At 41.2% G+C, this 27,256-nt stretch overlaps 1 protein-coding gene across 2 annotated transcripts in view; it reads right to left on the reverse strand.

The window, feature by feature from the left end:
• The window catches only part of plxdc2 (plexin domain containing 2), a 124,071-nt gene that overhangs the window by 39,468 nt on the left and 57,347 nt on the right, over window positions 1–27,256 (reverse strand). For both annotated transcript variants that reach the window (XM_013131176.4, XM_013131177.4), the window contains exons 3-7: window positions 23,838–23,984; window positions 16,816–16,885; window positions 9,259–9,381; window positions 3,306–3,424; window positions 354–453 (exon numbers count right to left, since the gene is read on the reverse strand). In XM_013131176.4, coding sequence (XP_012986630.2) covers window positions 354–453; window positions 3,306–3,424; window positions 9,259–9,381; window positions 16,816–16,885; window positions 23,838–23,984 — 559 coding nt within the window. The remainder of the gene's footprint in view (window positions 1–353; window positions 454–3,305; window positions 3,425–9,258; window positions 9,382–16,815; window positions 16,886–23,837; window positions 23,985–27,256) is intronic.

A 27,256-nucleotide genomic window follows, 5' to 3' on the forward strand; every position in this document is an offset into this window, starting at 1 on the left:
GTATATACTTGTATGTCAACTTTGTGTAGATTTAATGTATTATGTTCCAGTGTTGTACACCACAACTGCACTGTTACGCCAAGGGGAGTCTGGCTTGTCTAGCAGTAACACATTTTCTTAGGTGACCAGATATCCCTGTCCTGACATTTCTGGATCCTTACTGTATGAGGTACGACTTATGGTCCACAACAAAACCCTTGAGAAGTGTGGGCGTATGTGATGTGTGTGTCAGTGCAGTGTTTTGGATGAGGGTTTGTACGTGTGCATGGTGATGGCCTGGACATGCGTGTGCACGCGTCAATGTGTGTGTGTGTGTGCAGTGAATCAACAGTCTCCGCATCACGATGACTCACTCGGAATCTGCTGGATCCTGTGGACCACCACAAAGGCGTCGGAGAGGCCCACCTTCACCGGGTGATTGACAGAGCTGATCTGGGATACTTCAACGGGGATCTGGAAGGGAGTGTGGGGGGGGGGGTAGAGAGGAAAAAAGCATGAGAAGGAGAGATGTCAGTCGTCAACTACCACACCTGTCTATGTAACTAAGCCAGCTGGGAATGCAGCCCGAGCAGTCCAAACCCGACAATGGCCTGGCAGTTTCCAAATGCTGATGGAAGGCTGAGGTAAGTGTGTTCCAAATGACACCCTATTCCCTTTTGTGGTGCAATACATGGTTCAGAACAATAAAGGGAATAGGGTTCCATTTGAGACGCAGCCTGCCAACAATGGAACTTCATTTACTGGCCAGAACAAAGAGCTTGGTCGAATCAGCTCATCTCCCAGGAAATCCATCAAAATAGAGGCATGAAATTAATAACTCCGGCAAACAAGTCTGTGTGGAGATCCTACGAGAGGGAAACAAGAGAGTCCAAGACAGTTAGAGTGGTGAAAGTCAAAGTCAAGTGAAAGGTCTGTACACGTAGTTGAAAGAGTGGAGTCAAGAAGAAAAAGTATGGCAACAGCAAAAGGGACAGTGAGAATGAGAGAGAGACAGAGTGAAAAAGTAGCGCAGAGTGCTACCTAGCATCGCATGGTTCTGATAATCACAAAGTTTGCATGATATGATCAACCTATTGTATTGAACAATAAGGGCCTGCCTTAAGCATCTGTCATTTAATTGTAGAGTTTTGCGAGGGAACATGGATAAAAAGATGACCTTTCAATCAGAGAGCCATTATTGGGCTTGCGATTGATGTATGATAGATGTACACATTTTATTTTTATGGACTATGCCCTAACTGATTTAGAAGGTTATCAGCCATAATTTCATCATTACTCTCTTTAACCACTTTCATATAGGATTTGCAAGATATTTTATGTAAAGAAAGGATTGTCTTTTGTGTATAGTCCCCCTCTGGACTTTTCACACTACCAACATTTATTGGGATGAAATCTCATAATACATAATTACATGTCTCTATTTACATCTGCGATGAGGACCTGTCACACAATACTTGTAAACCACTTATAGTTGGCTAGCTACCTTGCTTCGTTTATTATTAATTTCATTATTTTCATGTAGTATTGCTGGATTTCAGCAAAACAACGTGACTACAGCCACATTGATTACTAAATCAATCTTAAGAATTATGAAAATGAAAGGAGTTTTGTTTTCTGTATGGTGGCATTGCAGTTGCATCCTGCTAGCCAGGTACTGTACAAGCTAAAACTAACATAAGGTATCCCGAATTCAACACACACAAAACTGTATAATCTATTTTTGTTGTGTCAAATAGTGCTATTCAACCTGATAATAATCACACGCAAAAACACAAACACAGATACCAAATTTCAGAACAAGCTACTGTTGCCAAGTTTTCACGAATTAGCAGCTACTTCCGCCTGCCACCTGCTGCACGGTGGCAATTAGTTATTGCCAAAACAAACTGACTTAATTCTGACAGGCATACAGAATGATATTCAATTACTTTGGGACATTATGTTTCAACTTTATGAAGCAACTTGTTTGTGTCAGGTGGAGTTAGAAGATCCAACTAGCAGCTACTCATTAGTGATGGGTCATTCGGACACAAAATGAATAACAGGAATTATCCTTTGGCCGCCTATGTCACTGCTCACCTATCTACAATTCACATCCACAAATGCATTCTATTCACCCTGCAGTGGACCATGGGGGAGAATGTAGCGAAAGTGTTCCACATTGCTTATGAAGGTAAAAATCACTGATTTAGGAGCAAATCTGTCAAGTCTTGTCCATCTAAATAAAATGATTGCATTGTTAGTGTTTTGGTAATCAAGTTGAGGACACAGACACATGTCCCAATTTTCAGGAGTCATGACTCAACCTCGACACTTGGACTTGGATGTAATTTGTACGTGCTTGATTGACTTGTGGGGAATTTTTACTTAAAATGAGTAGTCTATGATAAGGTGATAAAATATTAGCGGCACAAGATAATCAGAGTAGTTCTCACTCAAACAGAGTAGACTTCAGACTTGAGTTTTAGGGACTCAACTAAATCTCTGAGTAGTGTTTTTAATTGGTGCAGAATACCTCACAACAGTCACATGTGGAAACGACAGGGCCAGAGTTCCCCTATTTCTTACGCAGTTGTACATGGTCTTTTCTTCCATGTTCATCTCAACTTCACCCAGGATAGTCGAAAAAGATGCATTGCTAAAAGATGATAGTCGAAAAAGACAAGCATTGTTAATTTGTGGAATTTCGGTCTGTTCATGAAAGCGTCAACAACTTTTTAATTACTCTTTCTTTCCATAAAATTATTCCTTCTGTCTCTTTTCTGTTTGTCACACTGTCGGCACTGTCACTGTATCTAATAACCATAATTTTTCTCACGTGCAAGGATTTTTCACTGATCTGAAACTTGCAACACAACTCATACTGTTCTTAACCGCAATAAACCTGGAAACCCTATGCGGACATTAAGTCGTATTTTTCACATACAGCGTCAATCATGACAGTCGTTAAACTGTCAGGCACACTGGTGCTGGATCTTAACAACAGAGGTTGGGGAGCACAGAGATTTATCAACTCAATCCAGGAGAGTATGACATGCATTCTCTGTTACCACAAGGAAATTAGGCTGAGCAAGGTAAGAGAGCAAGAAACAAAATAAAGAGGGCTAGAAAAAGGGAGGAACAGAAGGAGAAGTGAGAAAAAGGGGATTGTGAAGAGTTCCCTCCTCCTCATTCGTGCTAGGTGTGAAGCCATGCCTCCATTTCTCCCCGCTGGTAGAGAAACAGTAACAGAGAAAGTGAGATAGAGAAAGCAGAGCAGAATAAAGCTAGCCTAGATAGAGAGGAACAGAGAGGGAGAGCCTGACCTCTTTGTAAGCAAAGACAATCCTTCCGTCACTGTGCAGCGTGGCCTGGAAGGTAAAGCTGCCCAGATTGTAGCTGTCCTGCAGGTGGACATGGTCCCACTGAACCACCAGGGCAGTGCCTGGAGGAGGGAGGGAGGGAGAGGGAGGGATAGAATGTTACAAGCATAAATAACCACATAGAACCCATAGAAGACCACTACCAATCACATGTATTAGGGCTACACAGAAACGCATAAAGCCTAACCCCATAGGACCATCTAGAACAGTGTCGCAATTGATGAATAAGGAAAAATTAAATAAAAGTCACATAAATAGGTTCCAGTTCTGTTTTGAAAGACTTAATAGCCATTCACCATTAGAAAACATGCATTTTCAAATCGACAGGATTAATTAATTTAAGGGGACAGAATAATTGACTCAACTAAATAGGGCTTATTCAAAATCTGTGAAAAATGTAGGCATTTAGAAAGTATCCCAGTGTAAATACAATAATCATAATTGGTCAATCAACCATCAACAAACTTTTGAACAGAATCAAAAAAATGTTTTTTAAACCAAGCATATTTTGAATAAATGTAATAAAGACGTAAAACAATAGCTAGATAGTTTTGTTGTAAGATATTTAACTTTGTATGTGTTGCACCAGTTAGAACAATCCCTTTAGTTTTATATCAAATATGACTGACATAATTGCTAACGTTAGTAACATTACGCATGGACATTTGGATATCCACACCATTGCCTAGAATTGTTCTCATGTGGGCGTGCTTCCGTTGCTTAACATCTGCCTAAAATGTATAATTAATGCAAAAAAAATATATAAATATATATATATATATATATTCAGTGCATTCACACACGCAAATCATCAACGCAACTTGTATAATACTTCTAATAAAAATCATAGATAATATCATGTAATAGAGCTCGGGGAAACCCGTAAAAGTTACTGTCAGTATTTTCTAATTAATGCTCCATTTCAGGTTTAGTGGACGAAAAGCGTTAATTGATTTGACAACATGGAGGACATTCTTGTAGGACACCCTAACAACTTATGATTGGTCAAAACTAGTATTGCTGGCGATTTGCATGACATGACATTGTTGTTTCCCATCCCAGTTCCTCCTTTCCCACTTCGCAATCCTGAACTGAAAGTGAATAGGACTCTGATCTTTTAGCATCAAAGAATGTGAACACTGTCTTACATTATATGCCGATTTGTTTTAGATTTAAGTTATTTCCGCCTGTGTTAGGGAGAGGACCACATTGGGCTATGTCTCTTCAGACACTTGTAAAACTCCAGCAACAACACAGTGAACAATAAAGTGAAAAAGTAAGTAAAGAACAGTTGTCTTTTTCTATACATTTGGACATATGGATATCTGAGCGAAATTCCAATCACATTAAATTGATAAACATAACCTAATTTAACATATCACACAAAACAATGGCTGAGTCAAAGACCATATCTCAATCCAATGGAAATCCTTTGGGGGGACTTGAAAAGGACAAGACATGCAAAAAAGGCCTAACACTTGGCACAATTAAAGAAGTACTGTATTTTTCTGCACTATGAAAGACCATTTCTGTAGATTTTAGATGAATGATTGATTTATAATCTTTCAGTGTGAATTGTTAAAGGAGGTTAACTCTATTGCTAAATGGTGTTGAAGTGAAGTTACATTATCATATCGTTGCTATCAGTAGAAACCTTGTATCTCAAACCTCGTAATCAAACAAGTGTCCACTACAAAATCAGAGAGTGGGCTATTGTGTTTGAAAATATTTAGCAAGGCTAAATAAAGAACTAGAATAAGTAAGCCTACATAATTTTCTTTACTCAAGAAACACTAAGCCTTAAAAATGTATTATGTACCCCATTTTAGGTCTGAGATGTGGGTGCAAAGAAAAGCATAGGCCAACCAAGGTTGGTTGGAACAGGGTTGCCATGTCTGCTAATTAAAATGATTTTGGGCTTTTTTTTTCCAGAAAGTTGCTTGGATATATTGTTTGTCACTCATAGCTTTTTTTTTTTTGGGGGGGGGGGGGGGTTGTTTCCAAAATGCACATGCTTATTTGGGCTTGTGTATTGTTTTGACTATGAGGCACACAAAAACAGAGACCTTTTAATTAAATAAAAGCTGTAACATCCTCATCTACTTTCTAGCCTTGCTGCGTAATGTACGTCTGAGCGACTACCAGCTATGACTGTTTTCCTTCCCCCAAATTAGTTCAGGAGCTAGGTGCATTCAATTCACTTTTGTTTGCAAACAACAGCAAATACATTTCCATTAGCTTTATATTCACCATCAGTGTGTTCACAAACATTATGGAAATATAGTACCTATGTAGGTTGGCTTGAAATTTAATCCCACCTTTAAGAGAAATGGTTTTGTACATTTGCAAAATTTGAAGAGTTTGAATGTATCTTGAACGTTGGGTAACCTACTCTGCCCTTTTCAAGCAGCCCTCTCCCTCAAACTTAAATAGTAGCCTACAAAGGAGTTATTTGTGTAAAACAACTTTGTTGCTTATCTTGGGCCTCTATTGACAGTCCTGGTTGCTTGTTTCTCTAGCGATTTCTGGCAACACTGGGTTGGAGTGCAGTTCAGTCTAGCATTTGACGTTTAGTCATAGACAAATACTGTCTTCAATAGCATGTTCATAGCACTTAATCTTTTATAACAAGATATTTTGGCCAAATGTATTCAACGAGCACACATATAGTTGTGCTAAAAAGTTTGCATACTGTACCCTTGGAGAATTCGTAACAAACAGTGGATATAAAAAGTCTACACACCCCTGTTAAAATGCCATGTTTTGTGATGTAAAACATCGAGACAAAGATAAATCATGTCAGAACTTTTCCACTTTTAATGTGACCTATCATGTGAACTGAACTGAAAAATGAAAAATAAAAACCTTACAATAACCTGGTTGCATAAGTGTGCACACCATCTTATAACTGGGGATGTGGCTGTGTTCAGAATTAACCAACCACATTAAAACTCATGTTAAATAGAAGTCATTACACACCTGCCATCATTTGCAGTGACTCTGATTAATCACAAATAAAGTTCTGCTGTTCTAGTAGGATTTTCCTGACATTTTCTTAGTTGCATCTCAGAGCAAAAGCCATGGTCCACAAAGAGCTTCCAAAGCATCAGAGGGATCTCATTGTTGAAAGATATCAGTCAGGATAAGGCTACAAAATACCTACAAAATACCATGGAACACAGTGAAGACCATAAATGGCCTCATATGATTACTATCCTTAAATAAAAGACAGTATTTTTGCATGATCAGTCATATTTTCAAAATCAATGCCAGAATGTCACAATTTCTGCCAGGGTATGCAAACTTATGAGCACAACTGTAGCTACAATAAGCTCTGTAACCTGTATGTTGGTGATAACATAATGCGATGCACTTCTAATCAATGATGGACAAAACGCTTCAATTCGCTATTCAAAAACCTTGTAACTCCATTTGAGCTTGATATTGGTAAAATATTAGTAATATATAATGACACATGTAAGTATCTGACCATGTATAAAGACACAATACCAACTCTGAATGTGCTGTGTTCAATTATTTCAGTATTTCCAATATTTTGGAAATACAAGGTTTCCAACGACAGCGATGATATGTCCATGTAGGTCAAAAGAAAAGACTGTCCAGTGGGTGAACTTACTTCTTCACATGATTGTTAATGAATAAAAGTTGTTTATTATAAAACATATTTTTACCTATGCCTCTTTGAAAAACACTGTCTACCCAAAATTGGCTCACAGCCCACCAGCTAACAAAAAGCTGACTTAGAACGAGTCGTAGAAAGTGTTCTGGACCACACACTGGCATATAAAGATCTGTCAGATAAGAACACGGGAGCACAGGACCTAAAAGACGGAAGGCTACTTAAGTTTGAGACATTGCCAGAGGCACCCTGGGTAGGCAAAATTAGTTCTGACACCAGTTCTGACAGCCGTGTTATAATACAGACTCATCAGGGACATACATGTAGACCCATAATATTCCAGTCAACAAATCTTGTAATGAAACCACCAAAATTCAAGTATTTCGGAAAACTCTGTAGACAGCTCACAGCACTGTACAGCGGTTCGTCTCCATGTTATTTTGATTTAATGTAGACTTTAGAGGGCCTTTGGTCATGAAAGCCTGTATAGCCAGCCAGTCATTTGGCAGCCAGTCAGAGCAATAAAGGTTTGTTAACACAAGTAATCAATTTTTCCATCACACAGCCAGAGCCGCTCCCTACATCCAAAGTAATGTGGAGAGATTAAGTTTCTCTGCTGAGAGCTAGCAGTACTGGAGCCTCCAGGAAACCCTGTAATGATCCACATCTGGTCCCCAGAAGGGTGTTGAGGACTGGGCTGATGCTGTTACATACCTCCCTACCGTCACATGTGGAGACGACAGGGGCAGAGGTCCCTTACATTTGACGCAGTCGCTAAGTTTGACGAGTCCCCAACTGACAGAATGGTATCTAGTGTGAACAGGACCCTACCCATTATAGACTGGAAGGACAGGAGGAAGACAGGGGGGGGGGGGGATAATGCAGGGGGTAGGCAGCTAGATTGAGCCATCTGCTGCCGACCTCTGGCATACGGTAAAAAGGTACAAAGGTAGAGAGATGATGTACAAGGATGAGAATGGGCAGTTGTTGATACTTAGTTTCCGAGGGAGCTAACCCGGCGCGACAAGTTAAACCTAATGGAACTCCCGAGCCTGCTTAAAATACATTGAGTTCAGCGGGCAAGCAGCCTCGGCTATCTGGGGCTCCCTCTGCTAAAAATACAGGGTGGATGAGAATGAGTGCACAGCACTCGTTGGCCTTGTTTCTCACTTCAGTGACTGGCTTATATGCTGCAGGAAGCCGGGCAAAACCAATCTGTCTCAACCGACTGGGAAAAACAATGTTGTCCACAACAGGTTGCAACGGCTGCCTGCAGGGCCGGTTCTAGGCATTAGCGACATAAGCGGTTGCTCAGGGCCCTCAACCACTAAGGGGGCCCCCAACTGCTGAAGAGCCTCTGACCACTAGGGGAGAGGTGGCCCTAAATGTAGTTGTGTTAGGGCCCCCAAAAGGCTAGATCCAGCACTGAATGGGTGGATCCGAAGGAAATGTTACGGGAAGTTTAAAAGCACATCTACACAACCGCTTACAGTAAAATAAAATATATTAAAGTGAGTAAGTCATGGTTTGGGAATAGGGAATAGGATGCCCTCTGTGGAGGGAGGGGCTACATTGGACATAGATGAATCAGGTTTTAAATGAGGCAGTGAGGCAAGGCTGAGGTTCCAGTCAGCATTGGCAGGACATTGACTGATGGATGGCCTGGTGAAGAGAAGCAGGGCTGTGTATTGAATAGCTGCCACAATGCCTATGCCATGATGAGCTCCACAGTAAAAGGTCATTCGGCTGGTCAGTCACTAAGTGCATCCAAAATGACTCCCTATTCCCTGCGTTGTGCAGAATCCAGTGCTCCGGCCCCAAAAGGCTCTGGTCAAAAGTAGCGCACTACACTTGGAAGAGGGGGTAGTTCGGACCACAGATACGAGTTGATTGACAAGCAATGTTTAGCTCGATAGACGCCCACCTGGCGTAGATGAGATTCCTAGATTGAACAGGTTTTGAAAATGTCAACAAAATAATAATATATATATATATATATATATATATATATATATATATATATATATATATATATACATACACACACATATATATATGACATATATAGATAAGAAAAATCCCCATTTTAAGAAAATGATTTGCTTTTGCTACAGTTTGTTATGATCTTCTTGTCTTTGAGATGGGTTTTTCAGTTTTGCTGAATTTGCTCCATTGGTGCCAGACTTAGATTTTGGTAGCTGTCATCGCTGTAGTGTAAAGAAAAGACATCGAAAAAATAAATTGAATGCCATTTACCATTGTCGAAATAGATGACGGTTGAGTTCCTGGAGACGCTCGGGTCAAAGTTCGCCATGAGGGGGGCGATGTACTGGGTGGCGGTCAGCATCCTGTGAACCACGTCGCCAGTGTAGATGAACCCTGAGGTAGAAGGACAGTAGTTAATACTTCAAACACAGTTGAAACAACACAATAAGGCTCTCCCCCACTCGTTCTTAGACTAAAGGTAAAGGTGGATTGATATGCCGCGGTGCATTGGTCTGGTGTCATCCCCCACAAACAACTCAATCGAAATGCACGTCTGTTTGACATCCTACTTTGTGACACATTTACAAAAAGGTCAGTCATTTTCCCACCCTTCATCTCGCTCTGGGCGGCACTGCATCAGCTGCCGGGTACTGCTGATTAATTAGCTACAGTACTCATGTCCCATAAAAGAAAACCTGGAGGGCCTTAACGAGAAAATGCTGATTTAGCAGAAAATTTCACTCATTCTGAACATAAAGTTATCTCACTCATATTCCCGGATGAAGCTTTCTGACAGTTTAAAAGCTTCTGCCCGGACCCACACGCACGCAGATGTACACACTCTCACTGTGTGTGTGTGTGTGTGTGTAATATTCCTTTTGTCTGCATCATCTTAACACAGCCCCAAAAGGGATGACATTATGTGTCCTTAAACATTTTGCTAAGGAGAAGGAGACTGTATTCTGAGTACATCATACCAATCAACACATAGTAAACCTGCATCGTTCACAGCTTATCAGCCAGGAGCCATTGTTATTAATGCCCCGGGCGAAAACAAAAAAATACTGCCTATTCATCTTAGGGAAATGTTATTTACATAGAGGGCTGTATTATCACTGACGGTAGAGAAAGAATATTCCTTCATTCTGTGACAGAGAAGCATAGCTGAGATAGAAAATGCATTAAAATCAAAATGGCCACATGTCCTCATTTTCGCTTTTTTGCCTCACACACCTTAATAAAAAATAATACCATCAATCACCAGGAAATAAAGAAATCAGTCCTGAATGCTAAATTGTCGCTGCTGGGGGGGGGGGGGGCTCCAACTTTTTCTCAGCAAAGAAAAGTGATAGAAAAGCAGAAAAAAAGCTTTCCGAAAAGGTCACGGGTAGCAGCAGCCAATTCGCAGCAATTTTGCATCACGTCTTTGCCAATGACAGGTAGGCTGTAAAAAAAAATTAAGCTGTCCATCACAGGAGATGCCAGGAACATAGCCCCTCCCAGCAAGGAATCATTCCTGTCTCCTAAGATTGTACCGTTAAGTGTGTATGTGTAGTCAATGGGCAACAGAGCTCTGGAGGTAAGGGAGTACAGGGACTGTATCTGGCTAAACTGGAGGAGAATGAAGACAGTCGTAGGTTGGGTGTACTTGGCCAGTGTCAGCTGGAAAATATTTGCATGGCAACACACCTCGGCCGTGGTTACTCTATTTAACTATCATTTCTGCTATTGTATAGCATTTACTAATCGTATTTACATGTATTGAATTTAATAAATATATTTGATTCACGTATGAAATCTCACTGTACACTATTTATTGTAATGTTTATTGCAATGAAAAGGTTTCTGGGAAATTATGCAAATACAGTACAATGACTATACGCTTCCAAACAGTTTGCGCCAACTTCAGATGAGTGTGAACGAAAGAAGTCAGAAGACAACGACTGAAACAACAGAACAGGAACTAGGCAAGCATAGTTCAGCCGGCCTGCTATTAGAATGTTTTTGTCCCTGGCTGGCATCGATAAGCGGTTTTTCGATGCGGCGGACTGTGACTTTAAACATTATGCTATTTAAACAGCAGGAATTTAACTTTTACCTCAGCCATTACATTATTTGCTGAAATAACATGAGCAACAGAATGTTTATTAACGGAACTAAAGTGTATTTTTGTACATTTGGAAAATTACGTCTCGACATTCTATAATTTTGGCTTGCATTAACATCATGGCAACTTTTAATATTTAGCCATTAAACATTGTGTTAAACTGACTAATGTTTCTTATTAAGTTTACTTCCACCACAAATAGCATCTACAAACTGTGTGGCTTTTATTAGCAAGTAAAGGGCCTACTAGTATCTACTTACTAGTTGGAATAGTCATAAGAATTGAGCAATTGCTAGCGAGATTGAAGATGAACTGTACACTGCAAAGCTATTTCATTTCATGGCACAACAACGTTCGGTTTTCTTTCATTTGTAAATGACATTGATACAATATTTATCAATACAGGTGAAGATAACTGTATTGATATTTATTGTATCAATAAAAGACGAGAGAATTGTATCGATAAAAGATGAGAGAATCATGGAAACCCCTCCTATTTTACTGCACAAGGGATTGTGATCTATAGGCTATTACCCCCAAAAGCATGCACGGATGTGTACTTCGAAAATCCACCAGAAATAGTCGCAATATAACTGTAAGCTGTTTTATTTTAGGCATACTACAATGTAACTACTGAAGTTTGCAGCCAGCAAAGTTTTTGTCTATCCTGAACAAATCCTAATGCATAATTTGTTTGTATGCGGCGAGGCTCAAAAACAGGTCCCTTGCATGGCAGGCTGCGTCTCAAACCACTACGCTATTTAAGAAAGTGTAGTCAGTCAGTCACTCAGTAAGAGACATTTGCTTTTCTTGGCTGGCTCAAGCAAGAAGAAACAGTCGACCAATAGTTAAAAAGGATAAATGAGCCATAAGTGCAAATGTAAGCTATCCTGATCCTATTTTCATAACACTTGCTGAGACCATACTGATTCAGTTTGAAAACGTTCTGAATTTTGACTGATCTGCTGTTTATTTTGCATTAGAACTCCAATGCTTGTTGTCTGTACTGTTCCTATGCATGTCACGAACATGTCCTTTCTCTCTGCGATTAGCTGCTGTGTTTCTGATAAGGACCTGATAACCCAACTTTGCGGTTAATCGCTGTGTGTTTCGACCGCTCGCCATGCTACTCAGTGTATCGCTGGGTGCATCCAGATTAACTGTCTGCTACTCTCATGACTGGTGCGCCCACCTTTTGCACAAATGTAGCAACAAAACAGCTAACCTTTTAGTTACAGGAATGTCGTTGGGTAGGGAGGTAGTTCTATCTGGTGTGAAATATGTGTGGGGATATTAGTGTGTGTGTGTGTGTGCGTAAGCTCTCACAACCGTAAATTATGCTGGATAGCAGCATTTCCTTAAAGACATAAATCTGGACAGCGGAGCTCAGAGCTCTGGCAATAAGGGAGAACAAAAGGAGTCTACCTGGCTATGTAGCAGGGGGAGGAAAAGGAGGAAGAGGGAGTTTTGAGTCCAATTGGCCAGAGGGCCAGAATGTACAGATTGGTCTGCCCATGGGTCTTTGGGTAAACATGTGTGAGGGTGGGGTAAGATTGAAAGAAGGAGACATTCAAAGAAAGCAGTGACGAGAGGCAAAGTGGAGAGGTGTGTGTTGAGCCATATCCTTTAATGTTTTCTCTCGCTATGTGTCTCCCTTTCTCCGTTCCTTTATCCCTTTCTTCCCCTCTCTCTCTTTCACAACACTGAATGGTTTGGGGCGTTTAACTTACGTCCGACTCAATCGGTGCATTCCATCAGTGGAACCCAACAGCAGTCCAAATACAAGGGCCTTATCTGACTCTTGCTTTCTTTCGCCACACCTCGTTGACCCCGCCATTCATTTCTTGGGATTGAAAACGTTTCCTTTCTATTTTAAACAGCACAGAGGCGTTTAGACAAAGACGTACTGTGCAGGGCCCGCATGAACTCACATGACCGCATGCAATGATCAGGGACGCACACAGGCCCATGGAGGCGCGCGCACACACACACACACACACACACACACACACACACACACACCCACACACACACACACACACACACACACACACACGAGCAACACCATGTATTTTTGTGCAAGACAACCAGGTGATACAGTAGGTGCGAGAATCACATTGTTGAGCAAACTGAAAACAAAGAGTTTGTGTGTGAACACATTTTTGCTCGACAAACTCGCAATCCTGTCCATGTTGGCTGCCTTTCAATTGTACATGGAATAAAAGGTAAAAAAAAAAGTACAATAATTTTTACCAAACCCCCCAACCACACACACACACACACACACACACACACACACACACACACACACACACACACACACACAAAACACCGCTCAATGTTAAACGCAGGGTATTGGGAGACGCTTGGCTCTTTGCCGGCTTGTGCAGGAAAATCTATTGCCAACTTTTCTAGGAAAATCTATTTGCCAACACAAAAACAGCCATTCAACAGCCTTGGGAATATCTCTAAATGCACTTTGAAACAGACACCCTGAGAGAGCCAGTCAACAGAACCGACAGTCACATTCATTACGGCCATCATTTAAGAGTAAATGTGGGAGAGAAGGACTCAGCCAGGAGGATTGGTAGCAAAGGCTAAAAGTGAATGAGCAGGAAAGCTAAAGAAACAGGGGAAGATTGGAAGAAAGATGGATGGGAGAGAGACACACCCGAAACAGACAGATTTGGTTGTAGAGAGAGAGAACAATGGAGAGACACAAAGAAAGAGAGATTGGGTTGGACAGCGAGGGGAGAGGTGAAACAACACTCTCTTCCATTTCTAGTTTCAGCTCTGTTTATACATACAGGTTATCAAAGAGAACAGCTCTTTATATAACAGAGGACAAACACTAAGAAATAATACCAGAACCTTTTGACCTGCAACTTGAGTCCACTGGAAACTCTGTCCAAACAGAGTCTACGTTTAGTTCTGGAGAACTGTCCTTGTTAAAACAGCTGTCCGGATGAAGAAGCGAAAATAGAAGGAACACGCATTCACACACTGTGGGTCTTCAGTATGTCTGGCCATTATCTTATCTCCCGAACAGCGGCAGTGAAAACCACTTCTTCAATTAAGGGAGAGGCGGCGCGCTTTGTGCCTGTGTAAATCATAAAGGCCGAGGCTTCCGACACGCATAGCGAACCTTTGTTAGCAAAGGCTGTCTGTCTGTCAGCCGTATGTCTCACTTTCTCTCTCACTCCTTAATGTTAGTGTGTGTCTGTAAAGAAGGATTTATGCGTGTGTGTGTGTGTTTACTGGCGGCCTTGTTATCCCGCCCCATCCCACGCGCTCCTCTCAGACTTCTGTGGCGAGCTTGAACAAGCTTCAAACAGCCCCGTGGCATACCCCTGTGAAACAAAGCCTTCAACAGTCTGGGGAAATACAGAGATGGCGAACTTGATGCGTATGTGTATGGAGGAATGCAGCGCTGAGGGTGAAGTCTGGGTAAATTTGTGTGCGTTTTGGTGGTGATGGGGGGGGGGGGGGGTGTACTGGCACAGTTAAGTCCTCCAAACAGCTGGCCTCCTATCCTGGCCTTCTCAGCTGTAGTCACAGAGAGATTGGATCACATATCACTCGCTGACGTGCAACGCTATTCCTTATTTAATGCACTAGGTTTTGACAAGGCCTCTTTTAGTGCAATCTTTCTTTGCCATTTGGGACTGACATGGACAGGAAGTGCTAACCTCTCCCACTCCAGCCTCAGGCCCACTACACACTCCTCAGCGCTTGGGCCCGACAGCACAACTCCAAGATGCAACGGCCCCACCTGTTATTGGAGAACGGACGTGCATGTGTTGAAGCAACACATCATGTTCTATTACAATGTCCGGAGTTATTCTGAATAGCGATTCATCTGTAAGTGCTAACCGTAACGACACGGCTTCTCTTTGTTGTTTCCTTGTTAACCACTTTTAGAAGAAAAATTATTCTTCATCTGTCCCTGTGGGGATTCTCTTTGACAAGCCCTTTTGGGTGTTAGGTAGAAAAGGGGGAAAAGGCCTAGCTAAAATAGATTGGAAGGGCGGGAGGGGAGGTGGGGGGGGGGTGGGAGGAGATGGGGAAATGAAACAAAGTTGTTTGAGCTGGGATTTACAGATGCAGAGCTCAGAGGACCTGCGGCAGGGTGATAGCCGCCTCTTCCTCCTCTATTACTCGGCTGCCATCTAAAGGGAACGCAGGGTCTCTTTATCTCTCCGCTAACAGCCTCTGTGGGCGCCCCAAGTGACAGCCTATTTCTTGTATGTTACACGACTTGCTCTGGTCAAACGCAGTGCACTATGATATAGGCAGGGTGCCATTGGGGCCACATTTCCCATTCATCTCTCATTACTACTGTGCACCGTTCTGCCTGCTTCCGGAAGCTTCATGCTTAACCTGCTTACTCTGAGGTGGTGGGACAGGCTGTCAGAGTCCATGGCTCTACTACAGCTACGGAAAGAATATAATTGTCTTTTAAGCCAATAATATTCATTAATAAGTCTGGGAAATTAATAATGTTGATGGAAATTATGATAATCATAGTGATGAGGATTTACTTTCTTCCATTATTATTATTATTATTATTAGTTGAATGTGAGCAGAGCAGTTTGGAATAGTTTTGGGTATGGTTTAATTATGACCCAGTGAAGGGATATTAGCCACTAAAGACATAGCGGTTTCGCCCTCGTTTTCTGTGGAAAATACTACTCCTCCTCCTGGGTGTTTGGTAACACACTCGTCTCTTTTATAAAGCGTCTGACTCTGGCTCTCTCTCTCTCACACACACGCACACACTTGCACTCATTCATACAGTCAAATCACTTCTATACTTCACACACACACAAAGGAATTATTATTATTATTATTATAGCACTTGCCAGGAAAGTCCAAATCTTGGTCTGTTTTTCCCTCCAAAACTCCTTTTCATCTGCCACCAAAAGGTCTACCTTTTCAGCATGCAATGCACCGCTACTCCATACTGTACAGTATAGTGCATTTTACCAAAGCCCGATGGGTCAACTGGCATGATGTGGAAATAGGGTGTCAGCTGCTATGTGTATCTGTACGGGTTGATGTAGCTGTGTTTTGAGGGACAGTGAGTGAGGGTGGCTTTCCACTGTGGCAGTCCACTGATGCTGAGTTCTCTAAGTGGTTTTTAACCAGTCTTGCTAACCCACGAGCAGCCTGGGAGACAAGTGCTCAGGGACGTTAGTGGTTTTGTTCTGCGGTGTCCTGTGCCAAAGGAGGGTTTCCGAACCTCAGTTTGTTTGGCGAGGCTGGCAGTCATCTCCCGGGCGTCAGACTGAATCCAAGCGAGGTCAATGACCGTCTGCTTGACCCTGTCATACTTGTCAGAATAATGATCTCAGTCGCACACAGACAAGCACACACAAACGCACACACAAAGACAGATAGACAGGCAGACAGACAGACACACACACAAACACACACACACACTGTCTCATCCAAATCAATGTGTCTGTGCACCAGATAATTACATCCTGTCTCTAACCTTATTACATATTTTACCGAAACCCTGCAGCAATTCGAGAATAGTTCTGCACCTTCTAATGTGCCAGGTATAATTCCAATGTTTAGCCAGGCGTACTGTAAACACACGTGCCCAACCACGCAAAAAAAGGACACATACACATGCACACACACAGTTTCATCTCAGCTAGCATCAATTCCATCTCGTTCTATCACACATATCAAGAGGAGATGGGTTCACTTACCACCCGTTGCCACAGTGAGGTCACGCAGGAAGTGTCCATAGAAGGGAAAATCAAAAGACAGATTGACTCTCTGCATGGAAGGAGAAAAAAAACACACAGTATCCAGGTCAACAAGGAGGCTCCAAAGAAATGTTGGATAAAACAAAAAGAAGCACAAAGAATATAACACAGAGAGTGTAAACAAAGTGGAACTGAGAAGAGAAAATGAAAAATTGAGTCTACAAATTGCTCTAAATTACTTATTAATACAAAACATTCAGTCATTATTCAGTAGGAACACCTTTGGCAATTACACCCATGAGTCTATTTGGATAAGGCTCTACCTTGTAACATCTGGACACAGCAATTTTTGTCCATTCTTCTTTGCCATATTGCTCAAGGTCCACCAGTTTGGATAGGGACCTTTGTTGAACAGCAATTTTCAACTCTCCTAAATGGCCGGAGGTCCAGACTATGAACGGGCCACTCCAGGAAATGTACATAGTGTTTTGACGCCACTCCAGTGTGGCTTTGGTTATATGTGTCACGATTTAGGGAAATAGGATGCCAGGCACAGAGTTAATGGACAATGAAAGGTTTAATAGCAACACTGAGACAAGTAAAAATTAGTGATGTTCGGGTTGGGACCAAAGCTCAGAAGTGTGTATTGAGTATCTAATGCAATTTCCAGCGAAACCTTGTGCTGAGTCTTGTATCATCTTCAGAGAATTATGTCCTGGATTTCTGTAAGACCACGTGATTACCTTGTTGTGTATTTCAGTTGTAGTACGTTGTCATGGTTGTACGTCGTCAATTTACGCTGTTAAGACCTTGAAGCAATTCGCAACAACAAACCAATGCAAGATTGGGTTTTCACCAGCTTGAAAACTATAGCCTACCCACACAGACGATGCCATTGAAAATTATTTTGAGGCTGAAACACAATGGAAGATTGCGGACATAAGCGTCACACCAAGCGCATCTTTCTGATTCAAGTGATGTAGAGTCACAGCAATATATAGAAACGTATGTGAGAAGGATGTTGTCCAGGCAGGGGCATAGGCTGCTACACCAAAACCGATGATAGCGCATGCATTTTGATTTGTTCACTAATTCAATAACATGCGGGCAGACAGCAAAATCAAACAAATCCAAATGTGCTTGGTACCAAATGTGCTACACAGCTGGTGACAGCATATCAGTCTGACATTTTCAGAATGTGTACAGGACTTCTAAAGTTTAGGAACACATGGTGATGGTGAGTACATTAATGTTTCTGCGACAAATGGCACACAATCTATAACGATTTTGATGCTCGGAATTATTTATACCAGCAGGTGTCCCTAGCGTACAGTGTTAAATGAGGCCTTGAGTAATAATTTTTTTTCAAAGTAATTGGCTGGAAAGCCTCACCATTTCAACAAGGCCTCGTTTTAACATCACTAGTAAAAACAACAAAATGGCAGGAACAAGGCAGGCAGGCAAGCAGGCAGAAATACAGATAACAGCAGGCAAGACACACAGAACAACTCAACAAGGACTGGACTGGGCAAAATAAATAGGGAGCTAACGAGACAGGTAGAACCAATATTGACAAAAGGACAGGCTATGTTCAAGAACAAAGGAAAAAAACAAACAGAACAAAAACAGAACCTAACAATACAGTTAGGTCTGGAAATAATTGGACACTGACACAAGTTCTGTTATTTTGGCTGTTTACCAAAATATATTTAAGTTAAAGGAAGGGTTTAGGAATTAGAGCTCTTTAATATGTAGGCCCTTGTTTTCAAGGGAGCAAAAGTAATTGGACAATTGACTCAAAAGCTGTTTCATGGACAGGTGTGGGCTATTCCTTCATTTTTTCTTCATCAATTAAGCAGGTAAAAGGTCTTGAGCATCAGAAAAATAGCAGGAACATTAGGAGCTCTACAACACAAAAAGGCCTGGATGTCCACGGAAGACAACATTGGCGGATGATCGTAGGATCCTTTCCATTGTAAAGGAAAAACCCCTTCACAACATCCAACCAAGTGAAGAACATTCTCCTGGAGGTAGGCATATCATTATCCAAGTCTACTATAAAGAGAAGACTTCACAAGAGCAAACCATTCATAAGCCTCAAGAATAGAAAGTCCAGATTCTGCCAGATTCTGGGGTTTGGAACGGCTCATGATCCGAAGCACACCACATCATCTGTAAAACACAGTGGAGGCAGTGTGATGGCATGGACATGCATGGCTTCCAATGGCACTGGGTCACTAGTGTTTATTGATGATTTGAAAGAAGACAAGCCGACGGATGAATTCTGAAGTGTATACGGAATATATTGTCTGCTCCGAATCAGACTAATTCAGCAAAGTTGATTGGACGGCGCTTCACTTTACACATGGACAATGACCCAAAACATACTTTTTTAAGGCAAAGAAGTGGAAAAAACTTGCTGAAGACAAAATACAGGTGCTGGTCATAAAATTTGAATATCATCAAAAAGTTGATTTATTTCAGTAATTCCATTCAAAAAGTGAAGCTTGTATAATTTATACATTCATTCCACACAGACTGATATATTTCAAGTGTTTATTTCTTTTAATTTTGATGATTATAACTGATAACTAATGAAAACCCCAAATTCAGTATCTCAGAAAATTTGAATATTGTGAAAAGGTTCAATATTGAAGACACCTGGTGCCACACTCTAATCAACTAATTAACCCAAAACACCTGCAAAGGACTTTAAATGGTCTCTCAGTCTAGTTCTGTAGGCAACACAATCATGGGGAAGACTGCTGACTTAACAGCTGTTCAAAAGACGACCATTGACACCTTGCACAAGGAGGGCAAGACACAAAATGTCATTGCTAAAGAGGCTGGCTGTTCACAGAGCTCTGTATCCAAGCATATTAATAGAGAGGCGAAGGGAAGGAAAATATGTGGTAGAAAAAAGTGTACAAGCAATAGGGATAACCGCACCCTGGAGAGGATTGTGAAACAAAACCCATTCAAATATGTAGGGGAGATTCACAAAGAGTGGACTGCAGCTGGAGTCAGTGCTTCAAGAACCACCATGCACAGACGTATGCAAGACATGGGTTTCAGCTGTCGCATTCCTTGTGTCAAGCCACTCTTGAACAAGACACACCGTCAGAAGCTTCTCGCCTGGCCTAAAGACAAAAAGGACTGGACTGCTGCTGAGTTACGTTCTCTGATGAAAGTACATTTTGCATTTCATTTGGAAATCAAGGTCCCAGAGTCTGGAGGAAGAGAGAAGAGGCACAGAATCCACGTTGCTTAAAGTCCAGTGTACAGTTTCCACAGTCAGTGATGGTTTGGGGGGGCCATGTCATCTGCTGGTGTTAGTCCACTGTGTTTTCTGAGGTCCAAGGTCAACGCAGCCGTCTACCAGGAAGTTTTACAGCACTTCATGCTTCCTGCTGCTGACCAACTTTATGGAGATGCAGATTTCATTTTCCAACAGGACTTGGCACCTGCACACAGTCCCAAAGCTACCAGTACCTGGTTTAAGGACCATGGTATCTGTTCTTAATTGGCCTTAAGTTATATTAAAATTTTCAGAGATACTGAATTTGGGATTTTCATTAGTTGTCAGTTATAATCATCATAATTAAAATAAATAAACATTTGAAATATATCAGTCTGTATGTAATGGATGAATATAATATACAAGTTTCACTTTTTTAATGGATGATGGATGATATTCAAATGTTATGACCAGCACCTGTATATGGCAGAAAGGCCCACAAACAAACAACAACTGAAGACAGCTGCAGTAAAGGCCTGGCAAAGCATCACAAAGGAGGAAACCCAGCGTTTGGTGACGTCGATGTGTTCCAGACGTCAAGAAGTCATTGCCTGCAAAGTACTAAAAATGAACAGTTTATTTATGATTGTGTTCATTTGTCCAATTACATTTGAGCCCATGAAATAAGGGGACTGTGTATGAAAATGGTTGCAATTCCTTAACATTTCATACAATATTTTTGTTCAATCCCTTGAATTAAAGCTGAAAGTCTGCACTTTAATTGCATCTCAGTTGATTCATTTAAAATCCATTGTGGTGGCGTACAGAGCCATAATTATGAGAATTGTGTCAGTGTCCAAATATTTCCGGACCTAACTGTTTGGGGTCATTGTCCTTCTGAAAGATGAATCTTCTCCCAAGACCCAGATCTCTTGCAGACTTCATCAGGATTTCTTCCAGGATTTGTCTGTATTTTGCTAAATACATTTTTATCTCGATCTTCACAAATCTTCCAGGCCCTAATGCAGAGAAGCATTCCATTTGCATGATGCTGCAACTACCATGCTTCACGGTAGGGATAGTCTTCTCAGGATTTTGTGTAAGGTTCGCACCATATATATCAGCTATATTTTGGTTTCATCAGACCATAGAATGTTTTTCCACATGGTCTCAGACTCTCTTACATGCCTTCTAGCAAACCCAAGCTGAGAATTGTCAATTATTGCACCTTTATCTTTCCTTTCCAAAAAAAGTCGAAAAGGAAGGTTTTGAGTAAGGAACAAAAGTGTTCAATTTGCAATGGCCTCTTCATTTTAAAGCTTCTGTTCCTCACTCAAAACCTTCCTTTTCGACTTTTTTGGAAAGGAAAGAAAAATGTGCAGTGGTATATTCATTTTTTTCCGGAGCTGTAAATCTGTGTTGATAACTGGCAAAAAAACCGAATCAAATCAATTTGGATTTCATGCGATTACACAATAAAACATGGGTAAGTATAAGGAGTTGAGCAAGGGGGTGAAAATACTTTTGGCAATATTACTGTGTCCAATCTGTGAATCGGTCAGAGTCACAACGAGAAGGCTCCATGCAGGTTAATCGATAATAGCATGTCACGGTAATGGGTTTGATTTCCTAAGTATGGAAAACAAATCAAAATGTATCCACTCACCACTGTCAGCTGCCCTGGATATGAGCGTCTGCTAAATGACGTCTATGTAAATGTATGGGTTGCAGCACTGCTTGCTTAGGGGCAGAGAAACACTTGGTTCAGTGCATTGTATCACGGGCTGCTCCCCAGATTACACCGTACTGCCCTTCGTTTGACCCGGGCCCTGATCGAATTGCCTGCATTAAATAGGGAACATGGTCCTATTTAGCACGGACCCACAGTCCCGCTATTGAATGTGCTTTGTATGTCCAATAATCGAAAGCATAACTTCATGGTAATAACTGTAACATGATCCAGGATTGGGCCTGAGGGAGCGGTGCAGTGGTTCACCACAGCCATTGCTGCGACTAAACACAGTCTTTTGATTACGTTGACATCTTCGGCTTGGCTGGTTTTTACAAGCCTTTTGGCTGATCATGCTACGTCAGTATTCCAGCACGCTGACACAGCACACTGCCAGAAATCAACAATATCTAATCTGTTTCACCATACATTTCTTCCTTCGCGGTATCTTCTGCGGCTGTGACTCGAATGGCACCCTCAGGCTCTGGCCTAGGGAAACGCGTGACACAGGGGTTGAGATTTCAGGGCGCATGGTAAGTGCGTACCCCCGCACGGTGAAGGTCCTTGTCAACTGCGCTGAGCGGGCACTCGCGTCAAGACGTGTCTTTTTACATGCCGCACCGGAAAGTCAGTCAGCCGACTGACGACCTGAGTTAGCAACCTAATCAGTATGCACCTAACACAGAGAAGGTCAGTGAAGGTCCCTGTCCGTTGCATTGAATGGGGTTGGATGCAACCGGCTAGGTTTGCTATGCTCAGGCCAAATGGCACGCTCCTGATGTGATGCAACGCTCAGTTAGGCATTTTTCTCTCCCTCTCCTCGGGCCTTCAACATATCGATTCGAAGTACCCGTACCCCAGCAAAACGTCCCGTTTACCGGTATTTCCAGTGAACAAGTTATTGCCATTCATACCATATTGCATTTATTCCTTGTTGTTATTCTTACCACTGTGTATGTATCTGTTTTCATCCATGTGTTACCATGCTATATCTTTATGTTTTTTCATCTTTTATTCAACTTCATTTTGTTTTTTGGGGAATAGCCTTTTAGCATTTCCCTGTTAGTCGAAACCCATTGTTAACAAAGCATGTGACAAATAGAATTTCGGGGTGATATGATATGAACGCAAAGTTTGAGTGTGTCCCAAATTGTACCCTAGCCCTTATGCATTGAACTACTTTTGACAAGGGTACATGGTTCAAAAGTAGTGCACCATAGAGAATAGGCTGCCATTTAGGACACTCAGTTCTACTTTGTGTTTTCTATTACTGAGGATGAAAAAAAGGCGAGCTGCACTTTCTATACCCCTCTGCAGTTAAAAGCGAAACCATTTTCTATGGTTCAATCCATCATCCAGAGACTGAAGGTGGATGAGAAGAATACACAATGTGCTACTCCATTATGTCTTCATTTGTTGTAGTCACGCCGCTGTTCTGCTGTTTCCCCAAAACCATTTCATTTTTTTTATTTACACGCTCCCCAATGTTGGGACATTCAATTGTACCCATGACCCTGTCTTAATGCAGCAACTCATAAACAGGCTCAGGTAAGAAAACCGCTGCATAGTCATTCAGTCACTGGGCAACCCACATCACTAAAATGGGATGAGTCAAGGAAATCCCTTCGGATGAAGTCAATCCACACCCAAATAAATACTTGGTCAATACAAATCACCCAAATGAAACTCCCAGACAAACGTCTGAATTACCTATTCACTGAATACAATGTGGTGGACCGCCTTAGACTGCTGAGCCATCTTGGATCTACTGGCGCACTTTTTGAAACCGTCCGCTTCCAGTACAGTCAGTAGTATGCACCTCACACAAGAAAGAAGTTTGTGCAGACATAGTGTGGTATGAACTTGATTTTCCCCTAGGTCCACATCTAGAATAAGATTCCCCTTACTCTCTCCTAAACATACACTTCCAAGAACAGCGTCAAGGGGCAACTTCTCCAAAGCACCTCCAAATGGCATCCATTATGAGTCTATTTCATATCATACAACATCCAGGTAGCTTTCCCACCTAAGAATGTGAGATTCAACTTGTCTTACCGCGGCTTGCCTGTGAGTGTTCGACAGGATACCATGGATCTTCACCTTCTCTTTGTCCATCTGGTCAACGTTTACCCACAAGTCTTTGCTCATGGGGTCTGTGGGGCCATACGTCTTTGATGTGTAGTAGTTGTGGTCTGTGTCCTCCTGTTAAATGAAACAAAAAACACTGATTGTTTCTCCTTCATTGGTGGTATCTCTTCAGAGACGGTCTAAAGACTACATTTCAGCAAAACAAATGCATTGACTGGTTATTTGGGGTGTCTCTTGACAGATGGTCTATAGCCTATGTTACAGCAAAATAGGAACATTGATTTGATCAGTGGCCTCTTGTCGATAGTAACACAGTAAGAAAACAAGCAGCGTAGTTCGTGGTGTGGAATTTATGAAAGGCAGTGCCCTAAATTGTGGTGAGGTTAGGAGTGATGGAATTGAATTAGAGTGGATGTAACCCTGTGCTCAGGGTGATTTATTCAAACATTCTCTCTCTCTCTTTCTCTCTCGCTCTCTCTCTCTCTGTCACTCTCATCCCTATGTTGTTCCGACCCTATCAGTCTAAATCAAGTCTCTCCTGTGCCCACATCCTGTTCAAGCCCATTTCCATACCCGGACAAATGAATATAGACTTCCACTCAACAACCTCTGTTCTTAGCGTTATTATGCAGAATACATACAATTTGTTGTAACCACTTTACAAGCCGAATAGTGTTATTGCGCAGTACACAACATTAATACAGACCACCGCTCTACAACATTGGAATAGTACTATTATGCAGCATAGATTTATAAGGACATTACTTCTGCATCTCATTTTCACTAGAGCCATGTAGCAGTTCAGCCTTTCATTGAACATTAATGACTAGTACTGAGTATGGGACAATAAAGTTGTGTAAGTTTGCGTGTCCTCAAATTTTTTTTTTTATAATCTGCAGTTGGATTGGAACTGCATAATTCCTGGATGACTATTCCAGGCTATTCTTGAATATATTCTTAAAACCCAGTCAGCATACGATGTGCTCGTAATAACCGTAATTAATTAAGAAACCCAGAAAGTGTCTTCCTGCACTCATAAAAGCATGGCCTAAATAGGCTAATGGAGTGCAAAGGCCCGGTCAAGTTTAACGGACACATTCATGACAACTTTTATGAGCCATGAGGAGATTTGGACGCTGCACGACTCCCTTAACTGCTTCCTGTAAGTAGTAAGACGAATGCCCTGCGCTGAAACCTTATCTCTGCCCGCGTCCCAAATGGTCCCTGATTCCCCATGGAGTGCATAACAACCCACAGAGGCCGTGTTAAAAGCAGGTTCAAAGTAGAGGGATAGCGCATCATTTTAGACTTTGATAAGACAGCTGAATCTGTCGTCTAATAAACGTTTTTTGGGTTTGGTTGAAATTTGAAAACAAAGTTGTTGAAAGGACGACTAAACAAATATAGCCTTCTATATTCGGTTCTGGATAATGCTTTCCGTTAGTTTTATTAAGTTGCAATGGGATTAATTATCTTTTTTGGGTTTGGACATTACTAAAAGAGTAGAAACTTGCAATTACATCAAATATTGCAAAAGGTTTGATAATATGTAAAAGCATGTGTAAAAGCTATACTATATGGCTATTGTCATAAACATTTTAAATTAATTATTTTGTACCACTTTTCAACCATGAATACCACGTTTTCCATGAGTAATTAATCATTATGAAATCAATATCTCAAAGTTCTCAACTACTGAAAACAGAATCCAACATATATCATACACTTTCTCTAATATTTATCAAAATATTTTATCTGAACAAAAGATCATAACAGTGGTATATAGGCACCCACCAGATAACCTTAAGGCAGGTTTTTCCCACAACTCAGGTCCAAATCGTTTCACATTTTCGTTGTCTGGCACTACTGATTCAATTACTGAAAGCTAGATAATTAGTTAAGTAAATATATAATATAATAGATTCTTATTCTTATTTAGTAGCATATAACAGAATGTAGGATTCATTCATTTGTCACATAAAAAAAACGGGAAAGGCATTTTTTTATATTCCACAAAATGGAATGCTTGCTTTTTTTGTGGTCCCTAAATTAGCAATTTCAGAACCAAGTAGGAATATCCCCATATGAGAATAAATATCCATCCATATTTAATAACTGACCAACAAAAATGATTTTACTCTCAAACAAATTGGCAGGTGAATAACTTCATTGTCTTTTGCCCACCAAACAATTGTACGCAAGCTATAGCTTGATCTACAAATAAACTGACCAAACTTATTTTCAGTTAAATAACGGCCACAACTGACTGACCTGATTTGCCTACTATTTAATATCAATTTAATATGCCTTTCCCACTTTTTTTTTTACATCACACGCTGAGCGGGACAACCTCTAACAGCTGGTTGACAGATTTTAAATAGAACATACAATAATAGAATATGGGCCACTAGCAGCTCAATAATGCAAGTAAAAATCTTATCATGACTGAAGAAATGAGCCCTCGCTTTCATTATACAGGAAACCTGATGATGACAACAGTCGATATCTGTATCTGTGTAGCTCAGTTGTAGAGCATTGCATTTGCAATGATTCCAACAGGGGGCCAGTCCAGGTAGAAAAGGTACAGTGGCTCTCATAAGTATTCACACCCTGTTAGGTGTAAAGAAAGAAACAGGAAGCAATTGCGAGGATCAACAGATCGATACAAGTGTGTATAATACAAGGTAAAACAGCAAACAAGACAAGATGTAATGGCAAGCAATGAGTGACAAGGGGGACCAAGGTAAAAATATACACATGACGGTTATGGGAACACACCAGGTGAAGAGACGAGACAACACTGGTATTGGATTTTTGAAAGAGAGTTGGGTTGGTGGCAGCTGGTAGACTAACAAAACCGAGCTTTGGAGTGGGTGGGGAGGCGAGGCAGGCGTGACATCCCCCTTGGACATTTCCTAATTCTGTTGTTACTACACGATATCAGAATGGATTCAATTAGGAGTTTTTGCCAATGATCAACACAAAAAAATCCATAATGCTAAAATGAGACATAAAATTAGCAAATTAGTAATTATAATTAGTACAATTCCTAACAAAAACTACATTATGAAAACAAAATAATATTAAAAGCATATCTGGAATTAGGTCCTTAAAAGTACAATTAGGGGTAGAATATAATAATCATTCTGAGGTATTGAATATTCCCCCGGAGCACAATAATGTCAATCATTAAAAAATAGAGAGAATATGGCACAATTATACTAAGCTTTCCTCAAACAATGAGTATTCAGGTGAGAAGGGGACTAGTCAGGAAAACACCAAAAGGCCTATGGCAACTCTAAAGGAGTTACAGTCTTCCAATTGGTCTCAGAGTCACCCATATGCCTTCTGGCAAACTCCAGCAGGGATTTTATGTGAATTTGTTA

This window comes from Esox lucius, chromosome 21, assembly GCF_011004845.1.
Source record: "Esox lucius isolate fEsoLuc1 chromosome 21, fEsoLuc1.pri, whole genome shotgun sequence".
Taxonomy (NCBI): domain Eukaryota; kingdom Metazoa; phylum Chordata; class Actinopteri; order Esociformes; family Esocidae; genus Esox; species Esox lucius.